Below are 18,912 nucleotides of genomic sequence, written 5' to 3'. Positions count from 1 at the left end.
CCAAGGCACCTTGCCTTTTTGTGGACAATTCAGATTCTGTATCCATGACTTCCTATAACAGCCATACCTACAAAAACTTGCATAGTCCCTGTATTTTGTGTGCTTATATTTATATTTTTAATACTTTTCATGCCTAGCAAGGGCAAAGCTCTTTCAGTTCAAGGTGACTTTCATGTTATATCAATGAAAACAGGAGAAAAGAATAAACAGGCAGCACCTGTGGGTGGTAAATGAATGCAGTATGTGTGAAAAGACTTCCAGAACAAAGCCAGGCTCTGCAGACAGGCAGACAAGGTGAAAAATGTGAAGTATAGTAGAAAGAAAACAAAAAATTTTCCACTGTATTCCCATCTATATTCACTACGTTGCCTGAATTTGCTCCCCACACACATTTCTTGGTATCTTGGGTTTCCATTTCAGCCATGAAAAGTGAGTAGACTCACAGTACCTTGTATCAGAAAGAGCATGGGGAGATGGTAATTCTATGAATTGCTGGCACATAAGGAGACTGTCTTCCCCTAGAAATCCACCTTCATGTTCCTAGCAAACACAATCCCACTACATCTCAGCAAGCAGGGAGACCAATGCTCCAAGGCCTGAAGGGCCAGACCCTGCACCAACTCCACCAGTGCAGGACCCAGAGTGCAGGAGCAGCCCTGACAGTGTGGCACCATGTACTGCACCAGCTGTGGCTTCAGGTAGGTGCTAACAGGGCAATCCAAGGAGGATGCAATGTTAGTGATTTAATCTGAGGAGAATGCTGAGCTTGAAAAGTCAAATTTTTATTACTTACTGCTGTTCCAGATTTTGTTTTCAAGCACAAGCACCCAAGCTCTGCTTTAACTCTGAGCCTACTAGCAGCTGTGTAGCTCCAGCAGTGCAAGGTGGATTTTAAACCAGTGCAGGCTACTTCTCAACAGGGCTGACTAATGCTGAAATAGCCACCATCATGTGGCTTCTGGTTGACTAGGGGGACTGACAAAACTGTTTGCAGGAAAAAAATCTGCCTGGAAAAGTTTAAAAGGAGAGGCAAAAATATGGTAACCTATATGTGAACTCAGGTGTGCCATGCTGTGAACTCAAAATACATTCCAGAACTAGGGAGAGCTTGGCTGGAGCTTGTGAGCTCCTGGGAACAAACCTTGCTGCAGGTTTGAATGTCTGTTCTGTATCTTTACAGCAAAACCAGGGAAGATCTGCCAGACTGTTTAGGTTAGCCCTGAGTTTTTTTCTCAGCTGAGCCTGGAACTCACAAGTTATCTCAGGGGAACTAAAGGTGCTGGAATTAGCCACAGCCCTAAAATCAAAGGCCTTCCATCTAATCTTGCCTTGACCACTCTTGTGAAATTCAATTACAGTAATTATTTTTTTAAAACTACTGAAAATTAGGACAATAGTCCTAACAAAATGTCACAGAAGAACCACTCAGGTGCTGGGGAATAAATGCATCAATGAGATCAAAGGCAAGCTCTAGGAAGAAAAAAAAAAAGCACCTTTGCAAATGAGTGCCTGTAATATATCACCATCCTTCTTTTTATGCTGAACCATATAACGGTTGCCTGAAAAATCTTATATACCTGTCCATAACCATGTCTCTCCAGATGAAAGGCTATTTCTAGAAGAAAAAGATATGAGCAGTCTGAGAAAAAGTTCTAAAATGTTCCTGTCTCATCAGCTTCTCTGAAAACTACGGCATCTCCTGTACTAAATCTCCATCCCTCTTTGAACTTTCCTCTCTGCTGGAGATAAAAAACATAAAACAAAGATGAGGTGTGAAGCGATCTCCAGTCTCCTCATCACTGTCTGACATAGCAAAAACTCAGCTTACAGTCACAAATCTGAGCTCAAGATCAGTGCATGCAGGTAGCTGTGACTGTGTCGAAGCCTGTGTTCTGAATTTCCCAACATCCTTTCCTCAAAAGCCTCAGGCAGCTAAAGACCATGTGGAAAAGAGGGAGGCAGAGAGGCAGCTACACACATGCCACAATGCTCAGCTGTGAGTTATCTGCAGGGGAAACTGTCTGGAGCAGGGAATGCTACTGGAGATGGACAATTACCTCTTCTAAAGCTACTAAGGACTGAGATGTGGGACAACTTTCAGAGGAAGGGGTGACACTGCTGGTGCTGAGGCCCCAAGCTTAAGAGCTGGTTGGAGTAGAAGAACTGGGCAAAAAGAACTGCTGTTCAGTTTAGGCCACAGATGTGTTTGTATTTGCTTGCTTTTGATCTTTTCTTACAGCCCTGTAATTAGAAGACTGAGCTTAGAATATATTGAAATCATCCCTCACACAGATTTGCTCTCCAGCATGTTTTCATTAAATTGGAACCTGGGCACTACTAAGCCGGGTTGAGGTGTGTCTTTGCAGAACCAGCAAGGCTTCATCAGCAAACTACTTCTTGTAACTTGGGTAGGGACAGCATTTGCTCCAGGGCCAATGTGGGGAGGACTGGCATCGCAGGCAAAGCCTGCACCCTTTTCTGCTGAGCAGCCTCTTCTCCCAGGAGAAGCACCTCATAGCTGGGGGAAAACCTCAGCTTTGATGCCAACACCCTCATTTTATCAATGGGAGAGGGTTACAGTTGGGCCCCAGATCCACTCAGAGCCATGTGGATGTGTGTTTAAGAAGAATTATTGGATCTCTCACAGCACTGTTTATCAAAAGACTGAGCCTTAGGAGCTCAGCTGTATTTATGCAGCAGCCAAGGGAAGCAGCGTTCTCACTTGCCTAGGCAAGCAAGGAAACAGCCATGGAGGAAAAGGTCCTTCGCATTCTTGTGCAGATTGAGTCAAAGTTTCCTATACAAACTTCTGTGAAGCTGCCCTTTTTCGTGGAAGATAGGACATTGCTCTGATTTCATGTTCACAACTGAGTAGGAGATTACTGATGACTTTCTAAAGGAATTAATTTTCAAACACTTTTCCACTTCCTCCAGTTCTAACAGCTGCTCTCATAAAAGCCTTTACTCATATTTCCCCTTTTATCTATTCTTACTTCCCTTGGACCCTGAGAGTTTCATGGCCACACTACCAATAGGACAGTGAACAGGTGTTCTCTCCCTGTGTGTTTCATGCCATGCTGAATACAAGGGGCTGAGTCCCAGTCCCTGGATCCAGAGTTTGATCTAGAATGGCAAATACAGGTGGGAGTGAATATTCTTTTCTGTTCCTTTGTTTGGGGGGTGTGTGTTTGTTTGTTGTTGCTCTGTAGACTATCTTTCTTTACCAAATAGTAAAAGTGCTATCTTTGTAGTTGGCCAAGAATCACAAAGAAGGAATCTAAGCACAGTCTTGGCAACCCAAACCCCACCACTGCCATCTTTGTATGAGGCAGTGTGATGAAGAAGCAATCTGGTTTTTTTGATGATCCAGTTGTGCTCTATTGACAGAACCTGAGATTAGACCTTCCTGGTCAAGCTCAGACATATGGCAAATCTAATTGGAAAATTCATCTTGTTGATAGATCATCATAACACTACTTGTCTCTTTAAAACAGATGGAGGAGAGAAACAAGCATATGAAAACATAACCTCCTGTACATCTGCACCAGGGTGTGGAACTCAGGACAGAGTCCACTTTGTGCAAATGGACCAACAGGAATGTTTGAATGAAGAGAATAAACCATACTGGCAGTTTCCAAGCTTAATACAAAGCAATGCAACAAAACATTTAACCAAACTCAGGCAGGAAAAAGGTCTTGTGGTCCACAGTAGGGAAAATTAATATGTTACCCCATGACAGGTGCTTTTGAGGTCAGACAGCACACTCAGAAAGGAACAGTGAAATGGATTCTTAATAACAAGTGAAAAAGAAACTCATCCATCACCATCCATATTTTTATAATAAATCAGTTTTTAAATGTAACTTGTCTAAATAACCAACAATGATTGATGACCACACTTTATGCAGAAGAAGAATTAACCATTCAGACTACCTCTGCTGCCAGTTTTAATCCTGCTCTTGGTTAACATTTCTCTTTGTATTTCTCACAAATATGTATTGCATGCAGTGGAATACTAAGTTTCTTGAGCCATTTTTTTCAAAGGGATCTTAGTCTTTATCATTATGGGTTGGCATACAATCCATCTGCACTTAACAGTATGTACATACAAAATTGGCCCACACTCCATTTTGTTCATGCACTTGGAATTACACATGCTCAGCCTCAAATACACAGTAATCACAGATGACACAGGTGAGATGATCACGTCTCTGCTGAATTAAGTCTGTTTGAGACACATCTTCTGCAAAAAATGTGAGTGGGTAAATTCTAAAATCTGTGTGATTGAAAGTCATTCTTGAGAATAAAATAGATATCTAAACTTTTCATTTAGAAATTTTTTCTACAGCCATGCACAGTGCTTTTCCATCTATTGGTAGTGCCATTTCCTTCAGAAAACAAAAATATTCTTATCCACGGTAGAAATATTTCTTTCCAGCTGTCCTGTCCTAGGTATAGTTATATTAGTGATATCACTTCCAATTTTTCTATTGTGTAAAAAAATCCTCAGTGACTCCCTAAAACCAAGGACTCCATCTGTGTATCAGCTCTGTTCTCCAAGAGAATACTCCAAGACATGATGGAGTAAGGAGCCTGACTTGCAGAACAGAAGGTAACATGATGTATGCAAACTGGAACTTCAGGATAGACCATTTCAGAATTACAGTTTTTCCCCAGGTTTGAGTCTTCCCTGAGTCAGGCCATGCAGAAATTTCAACACTCTCATATCTCCACTGAAGTATCTTGGCTTCAAGGTCATTTTGGCTACACAAACTATAATTCTCCTTTACTAAATAAAAAACTCCGGAGTTTTGCGTTTTATTTTGTTGGGGGATTTTGTGTGTGTGTGTGTGTGCTCCAAACTGTGACAGAAACAGATCTCAAAACCTCAGAATTTCCCCAAAACTGATAGGTCAATGTTCTTCTGGGAAATATCTTCCCAGACAGTGTATACAACTTTCCTGGCCAACTGTACACCTGAACTAGCTACCTAGAGTAGCCAGCTGAAATACGCCTGAAGGAAAAGAGATAAATATATCCTCAAAGACTCTGTTTGCCTCCATTGACCACAGAAATACAATGTTTTTATACTCTCTCCTAAATGATGGCACCAGGCTATTCTCATTTTGTATTAACGGCCGTTAAAAATGTGAAGCCAAGAGTGTGGTTTGAGATTTTCAGTGTGTTTGTAAATAGAAGCACAGCCAAAAAATCAAGAGAAGCAGGGTATTTAGTATGGTACTTTTAGTTCTCCTACAGCAGGGGACACACATTCATCTGAAAATAATGTGACACCTTCTCCTTCTCTGAGTTGCTCCTTGAGATTTGGTAATAAGCACCACAAGCAGCTCCAGGTGCTGTCTCCACACTGGCCTGGAAAGTGTCTCTTCCAGCTTTGCCATAAATCAGATGTGACCTTCCTACATCTGTAAAATCAAATCAGAATATCACACTACATTTGCTGGATAGAGAAAATTAATCTTTACTTGGTTTTGGGGGTTTTTTTAACTGGGTTCAGTCACCTATCAATTATTTGGGATCTAGAGCAGAGACGCTCCTAAATATGTCTGGATGCAATTCCTGCTTTCATGTATAATGCTGTAATACTGAAGCAATTCCTCTGCCTCCAGAGTAGCACTCTATAACAAACAACCCTTAGTCTACGTCTGTGTTACTAAGAGGTTAGTTTTCAAGGGCAAAGCACCTCAACTGTGTTCTCATAGGACAATCCCCATCAGTGGAAAAGCTTTAGGACAGATACGTGTAAAAGTCAGCAACAGTGGACAACTGGGTAAGCACCCTGCAGCAGGTCTTCCCAGCTGCCTTACAGACTGAGGCTCTGCAAAAGGAGTTGTAGGAAAAGGTATTTCATAAGAAAGACTTACAGTTAGTAAATCAAATAGTTCTACTGTAAGCACAGAGTAATTTGGAAAAGACAAATTTTCTGTTCTCTTTTCTCATATTGATACTACTCAGCAGCACAGCTGAACCTCTGGCACTGTTTCTCTTTCATACATCCAAAGTAAGTCTGAAAAATAATTTATTATTAACTAATAAGTTTATTTTTGATTCAAGAAATAGAATTTCACAGTTGTAGATGCTAAAAATCTTTTGTATCTGCAGCCTCATTCATTCCTCCCAAGCTCCTACATCACGCACCCTTAATGTGGCTTCCTGAGCTCTGTGCAGTGGTGCTGAGGCCGGATTGCCAATCCTCACTGCTCCGTGTTGACCCTGATAATCCGGCGGATGTTGCTTTTACCAGGCTCTGGAGAATTTTCTGCAGATGGACTGCTCAAGCAACAGCGAGACTTCAGTGAGCTGGGTGTCAAAACTCTTGGTGACTGCAGAGTTTGACACCTCGATGAACACCAGGGTGATGAAACGGAGAATGAAGATGCTAGGAGAGAACAGGTACTCTTTAGTGAGAGAACACACTGACCCACCGTGAGCTTGGATATTACAGTTCAAACATCCCTTGAAATTTATCATGAAACAAATAACTCCATGACTATATTAATAGAGTAGCAGTCCTGTGTAAAGGTGCTTTTCACTACTTTCCTTTCTGCTTTCATGCCCATGAGTTCAAACCAGTCTGCTTTTTAGGTATTTTTAAGTATTCTCATTTTCTAAGCTTGTAGCTGTTGTTATTCACAGGCCAGCCTTTGTTCTTACTCTTCCTCTGCTGGGGACAGGGCCAGGCTATATGGACCTTTGTCTGTCCAGTACAACCAGGTTTGTCTTCTCTGGTTTTCTATTTGTGTCACTGAAAAGTCACTTTTTATAGTCATATTAAATGAGACCACCAACCTACCAGGCACCCTCCTGGCACAGAACAATGACAATCATAACCAGACGATGAAAAATGAAAGAGAATAAAATAGGAAGAAACAAAGTAAAACAAAAGTGTTTACTCTCTTCTGCTTCATATATTTCTTTAGAGGGGATTTTTTGGTTTTCAATGATCGTACAAGAAACACTTGTGTAGTAGAAAACAAAACTGTGGGAGGCATCTGAAAAATAAAGATATGACATACAGGGTGAGGAAGCAAGAGCACAGACCGAGTACATAAAGAGTACAAGATTTGAGTAGGATTAGTTTTAGGAGTGACAGTCATCCATAGCTACCACTATGAAGCTGTGTTTTAAAAATCAAAAGTGTGCCTTTGAAAATTGTCTTATAAATGCACATTGTCAGCACTTAGACACACAAAAGGAGCATTCTGTCTCTTCTTCAGCATCCTAAGAGACAGGAATCTGGAGTTCACCTGTGTGAGGGTCAGGAAATTTCTTCACTGTATCCTGTCAGTCTGCAGCACAAAAACATTGCCAGACTGATATACTGAAAGGTATCATGACTATCCTGTTCCCCTGAGTAAAACTGTTAAATGACTGCTCCCATCACATACAATTCACAAACTGTTTATTTTCTTTACCTGGTGCACATGCTCTCTATGTATCTTCCCAAGATGTTGAAATAACCCATTCTGGACTTGCTCCCAGGATCTGGACTGAACTGCCCTTCCTCTCCACCTTCAGATACCCCAACACATGCCTCCTACACCAATGGCACTTTCTTTCCTTGCCTGTCTCCATGTTTCATTCCTTACAGGGAAAGAGATGGAAAGTTTAGCACACTTTCCTCTTTCCATTAGCTGACAATGCTGAGAGGAGAGAGTGGTTCCAGCCAAGCTGTACCAAACAAAAGAGACAAGCAAAAGCTAAATCTGGAAGCCATTGGGGAGCCCTTAACCACACACAGCTGCAGTAAGGACCATAAGCAAGTATAGCTGAATTGACATCAACTGCTTATTAAACAAGCCATGACCAACAGATGGGAACACTGCTTTATTATGATAGCCTTCTCCAAATGCTGAATGAACTAGCTTGGAAAATGAGACTGGAAAATGAGTGGGTGCTAAAAATGTTAAATCCTACTGTGGGAAATCCAGCCAATCCACTAGACTGCCAGATGCCACAGCTGTTACACTCTTGAACCCAATTCATAGGAACTACATTTGCCACATAAAAGGATAGAAAATGTGCATTTTCAGAGGTCTCCCAACTACTCCATATTGCCAGTTATTGTAATTATCAACAAAATTGCTTCAAGCCATATCTCATTATAAATGAAAAGGAGATTTTGTCTCTGTTAGCTATTATTTGCTAATGCATCAGGCAATGCAGTCTATTATAAGTATCATACCCATCCTTCACTCCATATTTTTTTCCAATTTATTTTTTTTACTAGATACAGATTTAGAAAATTGACAGGGAAATCACATGTAATGAAGATTGATTTCAGAGGTCATGTTCATTATAGAACAGAGAAAAGACTAGAAAGACAGGGAGAAGAATTTTTCTATAGAAAGAGATACATGATTTTTAAAGTATCTATACCAACAATTATTGCAATAACCATGAGTGGAGTTAAGTATCAATGATCTTGTTCCATCAAACAGTATTACTTGAGTTACCTGGACAAAGAATCATTAGCCCACTAACAGTCAGCAGAAATTTGCCAGGCCTTCATTCGCTCTCTTATAAACTTACAGAGCTAACTAACACAGTAAGAGAGGCAAGCATACACATCAAAATAATAACGTTTCAAATATAATAGTTCTGGAAGAAATAAGACAAAATTACACTTCAAGACAATAATGAAGCTAATATACACTAAATAACTGACAAAATTACACTTCAAGACAATAATGAAGCTAACATACACTAAATAACTAACAAAATTACTTAATCTTTATTCACTTCCATTACTGTTGTTTCCCTCAGTGGGAACAACAGAAATGGGTTGTTGATACCTCTTAACTATCAGAAATACTTTAACTGAGCACAAATCAAACCACAAACATTCCAAAATGCTCCTTTAATTCATACAGGGCAGCTGTATGTGGAAATACAAGGGTTTATGGAAATAAATGGCTTCATCAACCACCTATATAAGAGCTATGTAGCTGAATCCACATTATCTTGGAGAGCACAAAAATCCATCTCCATATCTGGCAATGCTCATTCAAGTTGAGGAGAACTTCCTGATATAACAGATGACTGTACACATGAAGTCAGCAGAACTGTAGGAAGAAGTGCTGATTGACACACTGAGTAGTTACGAAACATAGCTCAATCAGACTATTAAATATATACATATATATGGATCCGGCCATAGGAAGTGACAAGACAAACCTTTGGAAAGAAAATGCAAGAAATACTGATGGCATTGAATGCTTTTAATGCATTACACACATACACACATAAGGAAAACTTGTGTATAAATATGAAGAAAATGCCTTTACTTCAGGCAAACAGGTCAAGATTATCGATCTATTTCAAAAGTTAAGATATCCAAATTATTTGGGTATTCGATATAAAGAGGAAAAGAACATGTGGGAGAATTATACAGCTTTCAGATAAACCAGTTCCCAGTTTAACAGACTGTCTTAGAAATCTCAAAAAATATAAGTATAACCTAGTTACCATAAAAGGTATTTAGCTACCAAAGTTATTATTGCAGCTATTTAAGATATTTCTCTGAGATGCTGACTCTATTTTTTAAAAATGCCTCTGTTATAAACAATCAAGAAATAATGAAGTATTGAAAGCAACTACTAGGAAAACCTGGAAAGGGATCACTCTGATGAACATTGGTGTGTCAGGCATATGAAGGGCAACAACCGAGATTTCAGAGTTATGCAGGGTCTGAAGATGAAAATAGAATGTTTCACCTTATAATTACTTTTGCTATTTAGGCTCCTGACTTGAATATCCAGCCTTATTTCAACATAATAAAAACTCCATTAAGGGAAAGTCCATTGCTAGATATCTGATATTTTTAATATCTGGTCCACAGAGACTAACTGAATAATTCATTAGACCAGCAGAGCTTTCCAACTTCTCAGCCATGTTACTTAACACTTACATCAAAGTCATTAAATATGACTACTACTATGAAAAGTGTTAACCTGTATAGGTGAATCTCACAGATCTGGTGATCAACATATACTGAACTGCCAGGCAGTAAATGTAAGCTAATAGCTCATACTAGACTGAACCTTGGGTAGAAGGAAAAAACAATGCCAGGCAAATTTGTTTTATTTATTCTCTTCACTCTTTAAAATGAAATCCAGTATTAACACAGTTAAAATAGATGTGTACGTCAGAAGTCAAGTAACCCATTTGATATAACTTAAAAAATTATAAACACAAAGTGCTGTGAAACATTAACATAGTACAAAAACGGGCAAATATCTACACCTGAAGAGAATAAATACACAGTCATGTATAAAGACTGAAATGAAACCCTGTGAAAATGACCACATAGTGTTACTTCATCAACTCACTGACTTTTCCCTTTCTGATAAAACACAGAAGGATATGTAAATGAAAATACATCTAAATAAAAAAAAAAGCCATATTCGATATTCATGGTATCATAAGAAGAGGACAGGGTACTCTATTTAGCATATTCAACCTGCATAGCACCTTGAAGGCTTGTTAGAGTACTATGAGATTATTTGCTAAATCTAGGCAGGATTAAAATGCACAGATAACCACTGCTCTTGTTTAATCTTTCCTTCAAGCTGCATGGAATCAGTTACAGGACTTGCTGATCACATTAGCATTATTTCACATTTACTCAGTATCTGCATCTCAAGATGTCCAATAGGACGGCACCTGGGATAACGAGGATCTCCAGTGAAGCAGCCCTACTTGTGGAGCTGTGGTCTCTCAGACAGCTACTGGACAAGGCCAGCACCTCTGTTCTGACCAGGCCACTCCTAAAATGCCAATTATATAATGGGCACCATAATACCCATTAGAAACAATGTAAATGGAATTTGCAGACAGTCTTTAAAAGATGAATGAGGACATAGAAGGAAAATTCAGAGGAGTGAAATCAAGTTGATTGACAATGTTATGATTGAGTGAATCTAATAATCCACTACTTCTGGAGGTAAATAAATAATGAGGATGTTAAGAACATGTTTAAAATGGTACAAGGAGATACACCTAGCAAGTATGAATAAAAATTCTCTTGTCTTTCCACTGACAATATGATCTTTAAAATGAAGAGCTGACTGGCATGTAATGGCAGACATACACTAGGCCAGGGCTCCACTGCAGAGTGACAAGGAGTACAGATACCAATATCAGCTTTAACTGAGCTAGCTCATACACTAAAAGCAATTTACCCTCTGAGGCACTGAGCTACAGATGCAATAATTTAATATCTGCAATACAGATATTAACACGTAACACAAGTAACAAACAGTTGAGGGACTGGAATACATACTCAGCTTATAAGCAGGTACTAAGGTTGGTGTTATTGCATCTTCACTGCTACTACAACTGTTAGGGAAATTATGGTAGCATGTGCTGGAACATGCTTAATTCATTTATTGCCTTTGCTGTGGAAACACATGCTGAGAAAGTGTCAAGAGTGGTTTCCAAAGGAGATGAAAGAACATCACATAGGACATGGGAAAGCAAACTGGGATAACACCTAGAATACTAGTTCCTTGTCTGGGGAATAACTAAAGGCCCATCAGAACTGTTTAATTCCTAACATTTATAATTTTCCAGACCTACTTCTTTACCTCCAAATTCTTCTTTATTACTAGACTGTGAATTTCTTCCTCTCTGTTTTACTTCACTTCTGGAGACAAATACAAGATTATCAAAGTCTGACATCTTCTCCCTGGGATTGTCTACCGCTCTCTTCTTTTTCTTTTTCCCCCTCTTTTCTTCGACAGTACTTTTCTTCGCTTCTTCTCCTCCTTCATCTTCCAGAGGTGAACGAGGATAGGGCTTTGTGGTCTCACTGTCCAGGCTAAAAAACCACACAAGGAAGTTTGCAAAGCTAAAAGCATACATATCATACTATCTTAAATCCTTTTTACAAGATGTAGATTTCACCTTTTTCCACATCTCACAGTACTAACAAGAGAATGATTTGTCACACTCTTGACCATTTCATAGGGCTGTAAATGTCTTACAATTCAGTTTCCCTTTTACTTATAAAATAAGTAAACAGTAGCCTAAAACAGGGCTCTGGCCCCTAATTCTATCTCACTCTTATGACTCCATAAAGAATTTGGGCAATAATGTTCTTTTAAGGTGTCAGTCCAGATCACACAGTGTTTTACTTTGCATATGGAACTTGTTAGCTACATTTGCAGAGTGCTTGCTCTGCCATAATTATTTCTTTCTATTGTGATGGCAGAAAAACACCCCAAACAGACACTAGTGTCCAATACTAAAAAGCTGAGAGCTATATTAGTACCTCTAAAGATTCATGAATTAAGCATGACTCCTAGTACACACCACAAGAACATCAAAAGACAATCCCAAAGAACTCAGAGCTGGAGTTAGACAAGCTATTTTAATATGTCTATGTACACTGGAAGCCTGGGCTATGCATTTTAATTTTCCTTCCCCTCCTACTACAGGACTTAGCACAAAAAGATTGTCTCTTTTTGAGCTTCTAATATCATACTGCATTCGAACTTTTTGATTCCTTTCCAATTAAATTATGCTTCCTCTTTGTTTCTGTCAACAATGTCAGCATATTTTCATTAAATTTGTGTGCACCCATGAGCAATATGCTGCACTGTTCCCGTTTAAGTATGACATAGAAGGTAGGGATCTATTTTAGAATACAATAAATAACAAGTTTCATTAGAAAGCACACTTTGATGCCCTCTTCAAATTAGGTGCTTTAATGGAAACTCCATTTAGTGCATTCATTTCAGTCAATTCTCCAAAGAATTCCTCTGTTTTCCTGTGAATAACTCAATGTTCTCATCATTTGTACATAACAATGGCAATTCAGCTTGCTAATAAATTCTGTTTGGAGCGTGAATATTAAATTTTATATTAAAGCACTCAGTCATGAAACAAAGCATGTAGAATGGAAGCTATTCTTATTGTTTATACATTTAGTCACGTCTTTTCTTAATATGGTACCTCATTTAGAATATAATCCAACTTAGTAGAAGGGAAAGACTTCTACTGTTTTTGCTGGAACTCAGATCAGTTATATGCCTGCCTCATTTCAACTGGTTGTATGCATTAAGTAGGGAACCATGTTCTTCAGGTTTGCTTTTTAGGGAAAAGAGGCAACCACCATGTCAGTGATCTGGCCTGGGAAAAGACACTGAAGTATTTCCAGATTTGGAATTCTGCTCAGTAACAGGGAGGCATTTATTGGTTTGTGTGCTGTGGGTGCAAGTTGGTAGAAGTTTCAAACTGTACTGGAATCACTACTAGAAAATATGTGGGACTTGAATCTTAGTTGCTTTTTGTTCCATCATTCTCAGGGAATCCATAGATCAGCCCACAACTGGTACTCTCACCTATAATTTTTAGATGTAATCTTTAATAATGATAATCATATTAGAACATTTCAATGAAAAGTAAGAACATCTGCAGGTGACTGTGCACTTGAACAGGTTGCCCAGAGAGGTTGTGGAGTCTCCCTCACTGGAGATATTTAGGAAGTGTCTGGATGCAATCCTGTGCCATGTGCTCTAGGACAACCCTGCTTGAGCAGGGAGGTTGGACCAGATGACGCTCTGTGGTCCCTTCCAACCTTTCCCATTCTGTGATCTAAAATTGCCTTTAATGGTGTAATTTGTCCTGTTCATGCCTCCTCTTGGGAATAAACCTCCCATAGCGGAGATTATACAGTTCTTTGGTAGCAGTGCTCATACTACAACTGACATACATGGAAGAGGAAATCCGTCATCCTGTGGGATGTCAAGGCACATGGAAGATTCAAAACAAAACTGTGTCTTCTCACACAAAACGTGAAACTGTGCAGCTCCCTCTGGGAAGAAGCTATGGAAGATGAAGGTTTATATGGGTTCAAAAAAGTAACTGCACAAATTCATGGAAGAAACTTCCATCAGGGCTGTTTAATACAGAGACTCAATTCTGCTTCAGAGAATTCTTAAATCACGAATTGCTGTACATTGGGGATGTACTCTGGAGAAATATCCCTAGATGATTGTTCTGATCTTATTCTCCTTCCTAAGGTTTGTTGCTGCTAACTCAGAGGTTGTTGGTGCTCTGAAGGTTATCACAATTCCATGCTATTTCAAATAGGTTAAACTAGAACTAGAACTTGATGCAAGACGAAAATGTAATCCACAATTACCTGGAACCACTGCATGTTCAGTGTATACTTCACATCAGAAAAACATTACCCCTGCTGCACATAAGTTCTGCAGAACTTAAGTAGCATACTCATCCTACACACTCTATCTGCATCATTCCCCAGATTCAAGCCCAGAAGACGAACTAATATCTTAGAAACAACTTGCAATTTAATGTGTAGCTTCATATCACAATAATTATCTTAAAAGGAAAATAAAGTCTACAACAAATAGAAACTCCATCCCACCTTCCAGCAATGCTCTTAACAACTTCCTGGGACTTAGCTTCAAACCCCACTAATGTTTCCAGAATGAAAATAGGGCAATAAACTGTCAGATAAACTTGGTTGCATGTGTAGAGTAAGACAGATCAGAACAGCTGTAGTTAGAGTACTACATACAGAAATCTGACAGCATAGCTGAACTCAAAGTGCAGCATTTAGGATTCATATAAAAAACCTTTATATTTCTAGGTTCAAATATACTCACATCTCATAATCCACCATCTGCACTGTTCTTATGTACTGACAGGAATAGGCATACTTTGTTTGGCTGATTTTAATAAGCTCACTTCTTACACAGTGTTCCTGTAATAACACAATCAACATGCATCTAATTTAAATCTGAATCTCAAAACCAATGAAGATACATGTGTATAAAAAGTCAACTGTTTTAATATAACTGTAATCAGCCTTTAATAAAGATAATTGAAAGTTTCAAGTACAAAGTACATTTTTTTAATACGCACTATGAAAAATGCAGTAAAATTATCATAATGGCTTACGAACAAAAAAACCAACCAAACAAACATAACAAAATTAATTTCAGACTATACTGACTGTGATAAAATTCCCTGTGTTTCTCATTTTACCAGTATGGAACTTAAGCAAGCCACCAAATAGATCATAGAGGAAAGAACTGAGTACGATTTAAGAATAAATTATCCTACAGAGTTTCTTGATTCAGGTCTATTACATGAGCTCTTCACTGAGCTCCAGAATCTGCTTTAATTTAGTTAGCTGGAGACAGGGAATGCGACAGTGAGCTGACTAGCATGGAAAATTCTATCTGCCTCTTCAAAAACAGAATACTGGTAAAATTATTGCCAGGTAGGTATCATCTTCTAGGTTTACTTACCTTCCTGTTGTTGAACATCAGTACTGTGTAGAGTTTGTTACCTGTTTCCACCCTCTCTGGTGTTGCAATGACAATGGCAGGTACATAATACTCATTTCCTGCCTGTGTCCCAGTTCTGGCAAACACATAGTCTCCAACCTGCACATCAGGAAAGGACCAGTGCAAGAGCCACGTAACTTGTGAGTTTTACAAGACATAAAAGGTAAATACTAAGATACTTTTACATGAATCATCATTCTATCATGTTCACATGCTTTAATATGGATCTTCGAAAGAAAAGAACTTGGTCCTTGCATGTACTGATCACACAACTGCCACTGAATCAAGAACACAAAATAAAACTAAAGGAGAAAGCCCTACTAAAGGTACCTGGGCTCAGCTAGCAAGTTGAACTGAATGAGGAAACTCTTGCAACTGTGCATTCCCTTGGACTTCATGCAAATTTTTACGTTTTCAATAAACTTTTAAACCAACCTTGGGAATTTTAGGTAATTCCATAATATAACTGACTTATCCAAAATTGTTTTAAAACTTAACACACTAGTCACAATTTTCTATCAAAATCTGCAGATCTCTAGAGTTGGAACTTCTCCTTACAGAATACCAGGAACTACTGTATCAGAATTTGCCTTCATTTCAAACAGGAAAAAAAAAACAAAACCATGAATCTAGTTTTAAGTGTAACAAAGCGCTTATAAAAACGTTTTGTGCACTCAAAATAGCTAGATCCATTCTGTATCTTTTCTGTATCCATTCCCTCTCTTGCATGTAAAATAAGAATCACCTGAAAAAACAACTACGATTACAGATAGTCAGCTGATAAATTTTAAATAAAACCAGAAATTGAATAAGAATTTTATTTTTTTAATTAGTTATTTGCCTTACTATACAGTTATTTGCTGGATTTAAGACATGCTACAAAAAACAAATGGTTAAAACTTGCTGCACATCACACTGTGTATAAAAGGCTCTCTTTGATTTATAATCTATGTGCTAGGAAACAATAATTCTGCTAATAAATAGCTCACCTTTCTTCTATAGCTGGGGAAATATTCATGTTTTATAAAGAATACAATACAAAATAAGTTAGAATGTAGAATTTTAATAAAGAAAGAAATAGGACTACAACAAAAACAAGCTTCAAACAAATAAAAAACAGCATGTTGAAAGTAGCTATTTGAAAGCTAAAAGAAGTCTATCCTTTACTCTAGGCCTGGCCAAATAAACAAAATTAAAAATGCCTATTTGCTGTCATAAAAAATCCCAATTTTTCACCTGCAGATGTGGGCATGGCATAGCACCTCCCACAGGTATAGTGAACTTCACAGGTACATCCCAGCTCTCCCCATTGCTGAAGTCAACAAGTGCACAGGTAGAACTGACATTCTTTATCACAGTTCCTAAAAAACAACATAATAAAATATTCAAATTATTTTTCCTTCACTCCTTGTGGAAACGTTTTTTTTTTTTAAATCCTAAAGGCTGTCACATATCACTGAGGTCAAACATGTCTATACTATAAGTTCTTCACTTTCATTTAGCGAGGGTAAGCTGTGCTAGGGCACTAGAGAAATTTGTACCTAAAAAAACCTCCCGTCTTACTAGCTATTATTAATAAATGCTATAAAAATAAAATTAAGAGTCTTTTTCAAGCACAGCTCTGAAATCTGTAAGCTGATCAGGTGGATGAGAGTTGGCATAATGAAACTATTACACAGTTAAAAATATGTAATTGAAAAAAAAAAACAAAATAAGTAAAGGTAACACAAAAATAAATACACAAATGATTTTTCTTAAGAAATTACAGAACTCAATTTTACTTAATAATTCTTGCTTAAAACTCAACAAAAGGTCAGCAGCATTTAGTGAATTTTTTGAACACATGCAAAAGCTTGGCTTTTGCCAAATGATCAACAGAAATATTCAAGGGAGACAGCAAATAGGGATAGTTGATACTTTTGGGTACTCAGTTACTCAAAAGGATTTCCTTACATACTCTTCATATCATTGCTTTCTAACTTTACAAAATGTATGTCTTCTTATAAATGTATATATGTGCTCATACAAAATATATATTCATTTTGCATGAATATACACATACAATATTAAATTTCATTAAGAAAGAAGCAGATAATTATGACCAAAACTTATGTTTTATTAGCACTAAGAAACACTAAATAATATGGAAAATGTGGACAAAAATATATACCTGGATAATAAAATCCTGTGACGTTTGATCTTGCAATTACCTTTTGGCTTTTGTGAGTCACAAATATTTGCCATTTTTGTCCTGTCTTAGACTTTGACTTCATAGTTGCTTCTTCATGTCTCTGTAATTTGATACAATTATTTTGGCCACAACAGTTAATACAGTCAGCCTTAATCTCTTCTTTGGAATTAATTAAAAATTTAGGCAATGTAATGCTATAACCTCTGTAGAAAACACACAGTAAACCATAATTATTTTAAACTTTCAGAATAGTTATAAGTACAGTAAATACTCACGGATAAGTTCATCTAAGACTTTTCACTATTAAATCCTGTTCTATATGGTCATAACAATACCTATATTTTCATATGTTCAGGTAGAAATTTACCTTAATGAATTATAGATCCAACTACCATTTTCCTACAAAAAAATTTACAAAGTTGCACAATTCATACTCAAGGATATGGTAAGCAAAAATCAACTTTTTCAGAATAAGAGAATTTGCTCCATACATTCATTTTGTCCAGCTAGGAGAGTCTTCACAAAAATATGATTTTCATTAAAAGTACCTCACTGTATGGGATGACTCATTAAAATTCAGAATTAAAATTTTCAGGAATTTTAAAACATTCCATTTTAGCAAAATATTATACCATATTTTCCAGAGCTGTAACTGTCCAACATTCTGTCCCACATCATACACTAATCCTCCTCTTTGGGGGGCAGATCCTTTGACTACAGCTCCTCTAACACACACCACAGCCTCACAGAACCCTGAAGTTTCCTGCTGAATTGCTCATAAGTCTAGGGTTCCACTTACTGGATAATGAGAATAAAAATACCAATGCGGTCATGTGGTGGGGAAGAAAAGTGGGTTTTCCCCCTGGAGTTAAAAAAAAGGTAACCCCCAAGGGGGTGGTGTCTCTCTTGGTGTTGACCCAATCAGCGCCCGTGCAAAATTTAGACATATCACACCAGACTGGAAAAGAAGGATGGTGAGGTAGTTGGAGAAAAAGTGGCCATGTTCTGAGATCACAAGGGGAGAAGGGGCAGGAGCCCCACTGGGGGGTCACAGCCCCCCAGCCCCCAGCTGAAGTTCCAGAAACTTGGAAACAGTGTTAAACTGGACTGAGGTCTGTAACTGAAAAGCTGAGGGAGTCTTTCTCCACTGTGAGTGGGCAGCAGAAGACAGAAAAGCGGCAGCAGAGGCAGCGCTGAGTGGAAGGCTATGGCCGAAAGTCAAGAGATAAGAAGAAGCAGCAAAGACAGCATGCAACTAAGCAGAGACACAGAGATGTCTGATGGAGAGAGAGAGAGAGCCGGCAACAGAGCAGAGAAAGCTCAACAAAAACAGTTTTGGGGTAAGAACTGAACCAAACCCCCCAAAACCCTTTTGAGA

At 38.2% G+C, this 18,912-nt stretch overlaps 1 protein-coding gene across 1 annotated transcript in view; it reads right to left on the bottom strand.

Moving 5' to 3' along the window:
- Positions 1 to 5,498: 5,498 nt before the first annotated feature.
- VWA3B (von Willebrand factor A domain containing 3B) overlaps positions 5,499 to 18,912 on the bottom strand; it is a 74,031-nt gene continuing 60,617 nt past the window's right edge. The window contains 7 exon segments of the mRNA XM_018084323.2: positions 5,499 to 6,237; positions 6,239 to 6,399; positions 11,609 to 11,841; positions 14,657 to 14,754; positions 15,305 to 15,442; positions 16,580 to 16,704; positions 17,514 to 17,634. Of these exon segments, the coding sequence (XP_017939812.2) occupies positions 6,151 to 6,237; positions 6,239 to 6,399; positions 11,609 to 11,841; positions 14,657 to 14,754; positions 15,305 to 15,442; positions 16,580 to 16,704; positions 17,514 to 17,634 (963 nt within the window). The 3' untranslated portion in view covers positions 5,499 to 6,150.

The sequence above is a fragment of the Manacus vitellinus genome, unplaced genomic scaffold (assembly GCF_001715985.3).
Source record: "Manacus vitellinus isolate BGI_N305 unplaced genomic scaffold, ASM171598v3 scaffold_7_pilon, whole genome shotgun sequence".
In the NCBI taxonomy this organism is placed as follows: Eukaryota; Metazoa; Chordata; class Aves; order Passeriformes; family Pipridae; genus Manacus; species Manacus vitellinus.
The sequence above is the reverse complement of the archived record's forward strand: the minus strand, read 5'-3'. Positions and strand labels throughout refer to the sequence as shown.